Source organism: Hemiscyllium ocellatum, chromosome 23 (assembly GCF_020745735.1).
Source record: "Hemiscyllium ocellatum isolate sHemOce1 chromosome 23, sHemOce1.pat.X.cur, whole genome shotgun sequence".
Classification (NCBI taxonomy): Eukaryota; Metazoa; Chordata; class Chondrichthyes; order Orectolobiformes; family Hemiscylliidae; genus Hemiscyllium; species Hemiscyllium ocellatum.
The window spans coordinates 16540530-16552670 of record NC_083423.1 but is presented as its reverse complement, the minus strand read 5'-3'; the positions used below and the strand labels follow the sequence as shown (position 1 = coordinate 16552670).

The following is a 12141-nucleotide window of genomic DNA, read 5'->3' as shown; positions in this document are numbered from 1 at the left end:
GAATTTTTTTAAGAAATTATGGAGTTAAGTCAGGAGAGCTTGAAAATCAAGGCTAGTGGTGAAAAGCCATCACTGAGAGTTAAAAAAAGAAGTTGTTATACTTGAGAATTATTATTGCCTTTCTATGAGAAGCTGCAAGGAAGACAGTATAAGTGAGTCCAAATAATAACTTGATGCAGATCTGAAAAGAGAATGATAAAGATATGATGAGATGGAGTCAAATTTAATCAAAAAAAGACTATTGTTGAGTCTAGTGATCTTTTCCTGTTCTGGAAGTTTCTTAACTCCTTATGAAAAGTTGAGGTGTGGTCTTTGTCATTAACTCAGTGCAGCCAGCTCAAAGCTTGGTGTCACATTGACGATATTCCAAATGGAGCACTAGTCTATTTGCAGGGTTTCTGCAAATGTTCAAGTCTGCAAAGCCATCAGCATAAACAATAGTCTCATGTACATGTTGCCTCCACAACTCTTACCTTTTGGCCAACCTCTCCATCTCTCCCTTTTTCCCCTTGATTACCCTAAAGTAAAGAGAATGAATCAGTAAAATGCTGGCTCAATAAATTTCTGATGCCCAACTGATGTGAATGAACACTTCCTTAAGAAGGATTTAACCATCCTAATTCTGGCAGGGAACGAGTAGAAATCCAGGAATGGGGAAACTTTGGGAGCTGGGATGGCTGGTCAAATATTCTATGGACCTCTTTAAAAAAGACAAAATGCTGTGGGTATTGAAAATCTGAAGTAAAAATAGAAAACGCTGGAACTAGTTGCTGTGCATGACTTACATGAAAATAGTATTTGTGAGTTATACATGTGGAAGACACAAGTAAATATTTTGTTAATTAAAATAAAAGAGCAGCATAGACTTACATCCAGGTCAGACAGGATTGTGTCAGAAGCTGTGATGTTGGCCTGTTTCTAATCTTTAAAGATGTTTATGAAGAAATATTAAATACTTGCCTTGTTGCCTGGGATCCCTGGGGGTCCAATCGATCCCTAAAACAACATGACGTTCATTAGTTCATAATGGAGGATTAGGACAATAACCAAAGATTTGCCTCACAAGTACAAAAAAATGGAGCCAATTCTGGAATTTTCTTGGACCATCACATTTCAAAGACTATGGGCAACCAAACTTACAGCAGAGTCTCATTCTGTCCAACATGCAGAATATTCATCTGGTCAAAATATGATGGACTAGTTTGAGACTGGGCTTTCAACTGAAATTCGAATTACCACCTTAAAAGCTAATGATAAGTTTTGTGTTTAAAAGGGAGATGCACTGGTCAATGGAATCAATGCTTATGCTGGGGACTCCATCCCCAAAACATTCATGTAGCTTCTCAAATTCTTGTAGGTCTGATGATTAATTATATGGTCTGTTTAATCTATACGCCAAATGAATTCAAAGCTGGTGCTAATTGTTATTTCAGTTATTTTCCTTTTCACCTCCACATGTAGTCTCCTTGTTACATTAGAAGTATAGTGTAGAAGCAGGTCATTTGGCCAATCAGCCCATCTTTGGTGTTTTCCATTTTCTCAGGTAGTTGTTCATAATGTAGTTAAAAACATATCTAGATGTTCCACAGACATCAGGTAACATTTACATACAATCTTATCTTGATATCCTCTCATTTTTGATCACTCAAACCGCTTGGAGCATTTAGACTTGCAGTATTACAAGAAAGGGTCAAGATGACAATAAAGAAAAAAACTTTATTGATGCATGAGGTTGCACATTCAGATCAAAAGGTTTGTTATCTGTTGTTGAATCAAACATGACCCTTTCTGGATGATTGCCTAGGCACATTACATATGCAATACATTTGCTGATTTCCAGTAATAGTTGTCAGGACAGAATCAGCTATTGTACCTTCTCTCCTTGAAATCCGTTCTGTCCTGGTATTCCTGGGATGCCAATCCCATCAACTCCCTAAAAGATAATTCATCACCAAAATTAATTTTCTTCAGCAAAAGCATGATTCACCACTAACAAATTTGTCAACTGCACAATGGTGTAGTCATTATGTGTGAAACCGTTCATCTTACCAATTGAGAGACAACCTACCACCCAGGGATGTTTGGATCATGAGGTCAGGGATCAGTGCCTAGCCACTTTCAAACGTAACATTACCAAGTCAGATTGTAATACTTAGTACAGTATAACGTTATCTTACAGGGAAAAAAAATAGCCATTACTTTGAATTGAAACTTGTCAAATGGGGGGCAGCCCATTTTAAATGTAAATTACTGAGAGGCTGAGTTCTGATCAAGAACTATTGCGCTCTCAAGGAGGGAAACATTGCAGCATTAGCTCTGGATGGCTCAGCCCATTTGAATGAAGGCAGTGCCACCAGAACTGGTAAGTAGATAAGCACTTACAGGTTGAATTTTCAGAAGAATGGTGAGCCTTGGGAGGTACGTACCAGGTGGTTGTCATCTCCATTAAGAACAGTAGCTAAACCCTAAGAGCAGCCAACTCAGTCACAATGCCAACAGTTCAGTGACTGGAGCGATGCCACTGCTCAAAGTACTGAGGCTACAGCTGTGAGGAAATGGCAAGAGAAGGCAAGTGGAGCATATCCTGGTGATCGGTAGTGAGGGAGTGATGGTAGCAATCATGACCACAGTGGGTAAGCAAAGCCATGTCCAAGGGAGATGGCTACTGCTCCCCATGGCCAATAACCCATTCAAGATGTGCCTTGAAGTGTGCTGAGAGGCTGCAAAGTTTTGTTGGATAGCCTGTTCATTTGGCATCAAGCCCTCCATGATGTGGGCAAGTGCTAGTGGAAGCAAAAAGAGGACCTTAATGAAGAACTTAAATGGCTTAGTTGAATGTGTAGCAAAAGACAAACTGCCACTTTCCCATCGTGGAAGCTGGAAGATATCAGGCAGCAAATGTTTTCTGGACCATTTTGCCAACTATCCCAACTCACAGCTAAGGGGCTGATAAAATTCCAGCCAGACGTGACTGTGTCATTTAGATCTTTGATTTTCAAGAGAATAGATTATCTTCAATTTATACACCACCTATCTGTACTTCAAGAGAAATGGAAGTGCTTCACATTGAATTAAATATTTTTGAGGCGTAGTGCCTGTTTAAGGAATGCAACAGCTAATTTGGACACATCTAGGCATTATTGATTAAAAACAAAATACTGCGGATGTTGGAAATCTGAATCAAACACAGAGAATGCTGGACAAACTCAGCAAGTCTTGTGGAGAGAGAAACAGAATTAACGTTTCAAGTTTGGATTTGAAACATTTCATTGCTAGTGGTTGAGTGATAAATATTACTAGGACTCATGAGAAACCAACTGTGTTCTTCAAATAGTTCTATTGAATATTTCGTGTTAAATTGTGAGAAAGAATTAACCTTGTTTTAACATTTCATCCAACTGAAAGTGCCTTTGACAGTGCAGGGCTCCCTCAATACTGCATTAGAGTATCAGCCTAGATTAAGAGCTCGAGTGTCTGAAGTGCAAATTGAATCGATACCCGTTGATTCAGAAACACAAGTACTATCCCTCTGAGGTAGGTTTGACATTCTGAAGGAGCAGACTAATGGTAAAAGGAGGGATAAATTTCATTCAGCAGAAATCTTCTTAGCCCTAGCAATGAGTAGCCTATTCTCACCTATGTACCTGGACTGCAAGTACTGTTTAGCAACTTAAGTGTGTAGGGTATTGCTGATACTCTGATCTCTACCCACTGACATAAGGCATTCTGAGCTGGGTGTCTGGGTACTAATCAATGAGGTTTTCCATGTTCCCATCTTGCAGTCATTGTTATAATGTCTTTAATTAAAACCATGCCATCATCAATTGACTCAGTAGTGACCAGGAATCCCCCTGACTTATACTACTCAATACAAGAGTGGGAAGCATTAAACATATGAGGTTATTCCAAGTCATTGAACTAAGGCAAGTAGATGAAGTTCAGATATAGATCCACACTGATCTGCTGCAAAGCAGAACAGGCTCAAAGGGCTAAATGGCTTCTTCCTGTTCCTCCATTCCTTCCTAGCCGTACTGTGAGGGGGAATGGGTTACAGTTTCAGAAAGAACAATGAGGTGTGCTCCATGAATTTGAGCCCATGTTAAGAACATGCAAATGTTGAAACACTGGAACTAAAAAGAGTCTGCTACCTGTTCCCCTTTGAACCCTGGGGCCCCAGGAGGTCCATCAAGTCCAATTGGTCCAGGCAAACCAGCAACTCCCTGAACAGAAAAATGAGTAACAAATGTTTATTCTTGCAATAATTTAACACCTTCCAGGTCTTCAATATTCATAGGCTATATTCCTGATTGTGATCATAGCTCAGATTACTGGATGGCCAACCACTATTACAATGGCTGTCCTTCTGGCTGTATCAGAGCACTGCATCTCCCCATTCACCATTGAGAAGATCCTATATGGAGCGAAAACTTACAGGAATTCCGGTATCTCCCTTATCACCTTTCAGGCCAGGTTTCCCACGTTGACCCTGTTAATTAAGCAGATATGCAATTATGACTGGATAAAATATTATGTTAATTACATGCTAATTATATCATTAATGTGCACAGGTGACAGGCATTGTTTAATTGAAGATCAAGGACAATTATTTGGGGCCTTTTTGGGTTGAAGTGGTAGTGTCCCTATATCTATGACAGGAGATCCTGGTTTAAGACCCCCCCCCCCTTGCTCCAGAGATGTGAAATAATACCTCTGAACAGGTTGATTAGTAAATATTAGTGAAGAGTGCTGGGATATGGAAGTAGGAAACAGAGATATGTTAACTGCATCTTGTAATAAATATTATCAGTTTGGCAGGATAAGGTCATTCAGCCCTTGCAGACTGCCTCAATGTGATCATGGCTATTATCCAACTCGGTCCCCATTCCTGTTTTCCCCCCAGATCATTTGATCCCTTTAGCTCTAAGGACTATGTTTAATTCCTTCTGGAAAACATGTTTTGGCCTCTACTTCTTTCTGCGGTGGAAAAGTGTTAATGTCTAATTACATACTTTGACAACAGGCTTAGGAACAATTGTTTTATTGCAATCAATATCACTATTTAAAGTGCTCATATTTTGCTTTGAATTTGGAAGCAGTGGGTTTCTAATACACAAATGTCAATTTATGATAAGTCATAGCTGAATAATAGGTATTAAAGATGAGAAACCCCCTAGCAATTGATCATCACAATCTTTGTAGCATATTCATTCTCCTATCATACCTTCTTACTGTGTGTTTTTTAATGTGAAGCTTTACATCCATTTTGTTTTATTTGGTAGATTTTCCAATTTAATAAGCATTCATGTGCAGAAAGAGGTTCTTCTCAAAATCAGGTTTAACATTATTTGTAATTTTCATTCTTCTTGCCATACACTTTGAATTCTTGAAAATGATTACCTATTTCACATTTCATCAAAATAAGGTTAACAAATGTCTTAAGTTGAACATAAAATCAGCACCATTTTTATTCAGCATTTGCTGACATATCAGAGTCATAAAATTTTGGGCTCAAGGCCTACTCAATGACATGAGAACAAAATCTAGGCTTGGAAATCTCTTTGATTTTTATTTATTTATTGAGATAGAAAGTTTGGAAAAAAAGACAAAGTTTTATCAACCCCTGTATAGTGGATGAGAAATTATAGAATAGAATAGTAATCCTACAGTATGGAAACAGGCCCTTTGGCCCAACAAGTCCACACCGACCCCCCCTGAAGAGCAACCCCCCCCCAACCCATTTCTCCTACCCTATTACTCTATATTTACCCTGACTAATGCACCTAACCTACACATCCCTGTGCACTTTGGGTAATTTAGCATGACTAATTCACCTAACCTGACATCTTTGGAATGTGGGAGGAAACCGGAGCACCCAGAGGAAACTCACACAGACACAGGGAGAATGTGCAAACTCCACAGACAGTCACCCGAGGCTGGAATTGGACCCAGGTTCTTGGTGATGTGAGGCAGCAGTGCTAACCACTGAGCCACCGTGCTGCCCAGTGGATAATTTTAATTTAATCTCAGACAAGAAACCACCAGCATTGGATTGTCCACCCATCCTAAACCAAGCTTTTGATTTCAACAGAAAGTAAAGTTGGGCTGCAGTAAAACTGAGCGGCTGTTTTATCTTATCGGTTTCTCACCTGCCAAGTGAGATTAAAATTACTCTCACAGAGAGCAAACCAGATTCGGCATTGCTCTGGTCCCTCTGAGCAACTTATTACACGTGAATGGGCCTGAGAATAGATTGCCTGGAGCTCACAGCAAACGTGAATATATTATCCCTAAGTGGACTTTCAGCCTTGTGCTTTCTCTCCCCACAACTTATTTTCCAAAATGAATATTATATAGTTGTGTGAACAAAAATCCTGCATTTACAATAAAACATTCAAGCTTCTGATTGATGCAACAGTGATGGAATGAGAGCAACCATATTCACCCAAAGAATAGCACCCCTCACTTACATTCCATATATCACTTAGCCCATCATAGTCCAGTGTTCAAAGGACTGTGTAAAGGATCCTCTCAAACTGAAGGAAGGGTACAAGTGTATTCCCAAGATAATCTGGACTCAGTTCCCACCTTTAAACAAAGGTGTTCATCCAGAGCAGTGGATGGCCCTCAATAACTCTGAATCACTCTAGCCCGATAGTGACTCACAATCCCACTCTTACTCGTACTTCCATTCCCATCTCAGCCGCAGCTTGGTACATCTCAACCCCATCCGGGTACAGTCCACTGTCCTATCTGCTACCCAGTACATACCCCTAAATCTCACCCTGTCTAATGCATTCTGTCAGCCCAGTTAGGATCCTCACATCCCCCATTACACACCAACAATCCTTTTGCCACCCAGTACAGCCCATCCCCACTCTGCCAGGTTAGTAAAGACTGCAACCCCATCAACAATCTCACTCCTAATTGCATCTAAGTTTTGGCCTCCACTTTCTCCTTATTTTCATCTTTGCCTTCATCATTATGGAGGATGGTGAGCAGGTCAGACTAGTGATCAAGCATCTGGTAATGCAGCCAAAAGCCTCATACGTGTGACCAGCAAGACCAGCGCAACACCATCAGCAAGTGACCTCCCTCTAGTCCTTGCTGTTTCTCTAAACATAGATTCTGTCTCTAGTGGAGCAACAAGATCTGCAGAGAGGAGGGTCTTGGAGGAGCTGGTGCAGTCAGCGTGGGAAGGAGAATCTGTGTTCAGAACAGCAACTTTCTCATTCCTGAACTATCTGTTCCTCCAAATCAGTGCACTGTAGTTAGTTCCCCTTGTTTTTCAGGCATTATGAACAGGTTTCATGCTTTGAGGGAAGTCTGTTGCTGTTTTTAAAAAGAGAAGATAAAATAAATGATTACTTACCCGAGTACCAGAAGCTCCTGGCTCACCCTGGAAGATACAATTGACAGTTCAATTGATAGGACACTGAAGAATAATGGTAATGTAATGACGGAGCAAAGTGGCCCCATCTCCCTGGGACCTAATTATGGCAGGAGTGGCTCCCCTCGAAACCTTCACTAAGCAACAGGACAGTTGTAGAGTTTTTTATGTAGTCAGTATGCCCTGGTCAAAATGCAAACCAACATGCAGCATTAAAGAACCTCTTCTCCCACAGCTGTTTTGCCAATTTCCATGTATACCAATATCTCACTCCTGAGGTATCAATGCAAATTGTTGGGGCTGAGTAAAGTGAAGTCTGAGTGATTGTAAATTCTTTTGTCCTGCAAACTTGGGGTGGGAGACTTTAAAAATTAAATTCTATTACTAGGCCAAATAAACTTACATTAATTCAGAGGAATCTTGAAAACAATTTCTTCAAAAGGCATCATCCTCTGTTGCTTTAATGAACTATTCACTTATGTTGTGGGTGATTAACCTTCCTAGTTCACTGAAAGATCGAGGAACAGTGCCTCAGCCTTCAATTTGTTATGCTGTAACCTTCAACATTCAATATTCAGTTTGACAATTTTAGACGATAAGAACTTTTGCAGTTTTTCAGTCAACATTTACCAAAAATAATTTAAGACTTTGCTGTAAACTGTATAGTGAATCTGCTGCCCATTTCACATCTCTCCCCATGAGCTTCAATGGAAACAACAATGCCAACAGATGAGGGTCAGGCAGTCAACTCACTATCACCCGCAACATACTGTCACACAAAGACAAAATCTCGACCACTAACTTACAACTGGTTGGTTGTTTTCAGTACAAGATGGAGTAGATCACAAATAATGAACCTGAGTTATTTAAAATAATTTGAAATCAGAAGTCACATGTCACCAGGTTATAGTCCAACAGGGTTTATTTGAAATCACAAGCTTTTGGAGCGCTGCTCCTTCATCAGGTAAAGTTCCTGACATAGGAGCAGTGCTCTGAAAGCTTGTGATTTCAAATAGACCTGTTAGAACATAATCTGGTGTCATGTGACTTCTGACTTTGTCCACCGCAGTCCAACACCAGCACCTCAACATTTGGGTAATTGAAAGAGAGATGGTGGCACAGTCTCAGCCGCAGCTTGGTACATCTCAACCCCATCTGGGTACAGTCCACTGTCCTATCTGCTACCCAGTACTGGGCTAGTAATCCAAAGGACTCAGTTTAATGCTTTGATGTCGTGGGTTCAAATGACAGCTGGCTGAAACCACATTTGATTAATAAATCTGAAATATAATATCAGTTTCAACAGTCACAACCAAGAGAACTTGCCTCAATTTTTATAGCTGAGACTCTGGTCTACCTATGACTGCACAGCCACAGTAATGCAGTCTTATCTGGCTTCCAAAAAGGCTGAGCAAGCCATTCAGGGAAAATAAGGATGGGCAACAAATGCTGGCATTGCCAGCAGTGCCCACATCCCATTGTGAGATCAAATTAATATGATCTTATGTTCAGGATGTTGCCAGGATTGCCCCAGAGTTTGCAGGGATTAAAAATGAATGTCCCAGACACTGGTATGAACAGCATTCAGAATATCAATCCTGACAGATTTAAAAAGCAGTTAGGCTTTATATTTCTTTGTACATTTTTTTAATTGATTAGTCATTAAAATCATGGACATGAAGAAAAGGACTGATGATCAACAATCAACCAAGATAATTTACTTGACGGCACCTTCCAAATCTGTGATGTCAACCAGTTAGAAGGACAAGGACAGCAGATGCATGAGAACACCACTGGATTCCAGATCCATGTAAATTACAAGCAATTTCCTGACCTGGAATTCTACCCACATACCTTCAATGTCATGGAGTCAAACTCTTTATATTCCCAAGGCGAAAGTGAGTACTGCAGCTACTGGACATTAGAGTCAAGAGTGTGGTGCTGGGAAAGCACAGCTGGTCAGGTGGCATCCACCTATTAAAAATATCTTCTGCAGTTACACCAGCACCACTCCCCATCTTTTTCTCCGCAACATTGATGAGTGCATCGGCACTGCCTTAGGCTCCGAAGGAGGAGGTTGAACAGTTCAACTTCACCAACACATTCCACCCCAACCTTAAATTCACCTGGACCATCTCGGACACCTCTCTCCCCTTCCTGGACCTCTCCATCTCCATCAATGGCAACCAACTCAACACTGACATTTTCTACAAACTCACCAACTCCATAGATACCTGGATTACACCTCCTCCCACCCTTCCTCCTGCAAAAATGCTATCCCTTATTCCCAATTCTTCCACCTCCGCTGCATCTGTTCCCAGGAGGACCGGTTCCACCACAGAATACACCAGATGGCCTCCTTCTTTAAAGATCGCAATTTCCCCTCCCTCATGGTTGATGATGCTCTCCAGCATATCTCATCCACTTCCCACACCTCCGCCCTCGAATGCCACCTCTCCAATTGCAACAAGGACAGAATCCCCCAGTCCTCACCTTCCACCCTACCAACCTCCGCCACTTCTGCCACCTACAAACAGACCCCACCACCAGGATATATTTCCCTCCCCACCCATCTGCTTTCCGCAAAGATTGATCCCTCTACAACTGCCTTGTCAGGTCCACGCCCCCTAACAACCTACCCTCCCCTCTCGGCACCTTGCCCTGCCACCGCAGGAATTGCAAAACCTGCACCCACACCTCCCCCCTCACCTCCATCCAAGGCCCCAACGGAGCCTTCCACATCCATCAAAGTTTCACCTGCACTTCCACACATGTCATGCACTGTACTCGGTGCTCTCATTGCGTTCTCCGCTTCTCTGGGGAGACAGGATGCCTACTCGCAGAGCGCTTCAGAGAACATCTCTGAGACACCCGCACCATAGAGTCATAGAGATGTACAGCATGGAAACAGACCCTTCGGTCCAACACGTCCATGCTGACCAGATATCCCAACCCAATCTAGTTCCACCTGCCAGCACCCGGCCCATATCCCTCCAAACCCTTCCTATTCATATATCCATCCAAATATCTCTTAAATATTGCAATTGTACTAGCCTCCACCACATCCTCTGGCAGCTCATTCCATACATGTACCACCCTCTGAGTGAAAATGTTGCCCCTTAGGTCTCTTTTATAACTTTCCCCTCTCACCCTAAACCTATGCCCTCTAGTTCTGGACTCCCCCATCCCAGGGAAAAGACTTTGTCTATATATCCTATCCATGCCCCTCATAATTTTGTAAACCTCTACAAGGTCATCCCTCAGTCTCCGACGCTCCAGGGAAAACAGCCCCAGCCTGTTCAGCCTCTCTCTGTAGCTCAGATCCTCCAACCCTGGCAACATCCTTGTCAATCTTTTCTGAACCCTTTCAAGTTTCACAACATCTTTCCGATAGGAAGGAGACCAATGTCCTGTACAGCCGCAACATGACCTCCCAACTCCTGTACTCAATACTCTGACCAATAAAGGAAAGTATACCAAACGCTTTCACTATCCTATTTACCTGCGACTCCACTTTCTAGGAGCTACGAACCTGCACTCCAAGGTCTCTTTGTTCAGCAACACTCCCTAGGACCTTACCATTAAGTGTAAAGTCCTGCTAAGATTTGCTTTCCCAAAATACAGCACCTCACATTTATCTGAATTAAACTCCATCTGCCACTTCTCAGCCCATTGGCCCATCTGGTCCACATCCTGTTGTAATCTGAGGTAACCCTCTTCGCTATCCTCTCCACCTCCAATTTTGGTGTCATCTGCAAACTTACTAACTGTACCTCTTATGCTTGCATCCAAATCATTTATGTAAATGACAAAAGGTAGACTGCCCAGCACCGATCCTTGTGGCACTCCACTGGTCACAGGCCTCCAGTCTGAAAAACAATCCTCCACCACCACTCTCTGTCTTCTACCTTTGAGCCAGTTCTGTATCCAAATGGCTAGTTCTCACTGTATTCCATGAGACCTAACCTTGCTAATCAGTCTCCCATGGTGAACCTTGTCAAATGCCTTACTGAAGTCCATATAGGTCACATTTACTGCTCTGCCTTCATCAATCTTCTTTGTTACTTCTTCAAAAAACTCAATCAACCCCATCATCCCATGGCTGAACACTTTAATTCCCCCTCCCACTCTGCTGAGGACAGGCAGGTCCTGGGCCTCCTCCATTGCCACTCCCTCACCACTTGATGCCTGGAGGAAGAATGCCTCATCTTCTGCCTCAGGACCTTCCAGCTCCATGGCACCAATGTGGAATTCATCAGTTTCCTCATTTCCCCTTGCCCCACCTTACCCCAGTTCTAACCTTCCAGCTCAGACCATCCTCATGACCTGTCCCATCTGTTAATCTTCCTTCCCACCTATCCGCTCCACCCTTCCCTCCAACCTATCACCTTTACCCCATCTCCATCCACCTATTGCACTCTCAGTTACCTTCTCCCCAGCCCCACTCCCTCCCATTTATATCTCCATCCCGGAGGCTCCCAGCCTCATTCCTGATGAAGGGTTTTTGCCCGAAATGTTGACTTTCCTGCTCCTCAGATGCTGCCTGACTGGCTGTGTTTTTCCAGCACCACACTCTTGGCTATTCCTGCCTATGAATACTGACACCTCACAAACTATGCCTGATCCAGAAGACAGCTCACAACCATGTTCTCCAGGGGATCAGACACAGGCAAAAAGTGCACCAGCTCAAATTTCTAAGTTAATAAGTAGGAGAGATTTTTACTTTCCAACTGATATTGGAAGGTGGACTGTGA

At 42.3% G+C, this 12141-nt stretch overlaps 1 protein-coding gene across 1 annotated transcript in view; it reads right to left on the bottom strand.

The window, feature by feature from the left end:
* The window catches only part of LOC132826571 (collagen alpha-1(VII) chain-like), a 248660-nt gene that overhangs the window by 212123 nt on the left and 24396 nt on the right, over positions 1–12141 (bottom strand). The window contains exons 9-13 of the mRNA XM_060842528.1: positions 7370–7396; positions 4433–4486; positions 4149–4220; positions 1874–1933; positions 474–518 (exon numbers count right to left, since the gene is read on the bottom strand). Of these exons, the coding sequence (XP_060698511.1) occupies positions 474–518; positions 1874–1933; positions 4149–4220; positions 4433–4486; positions 7370–7396 (258 nt within the window). The remainder of the gene's footprint in view (positions 1–473; positions 519–1873; positions 1934–4148; positions 4221–4432; positions 4487–7369; positions 7397–12141) is intronic.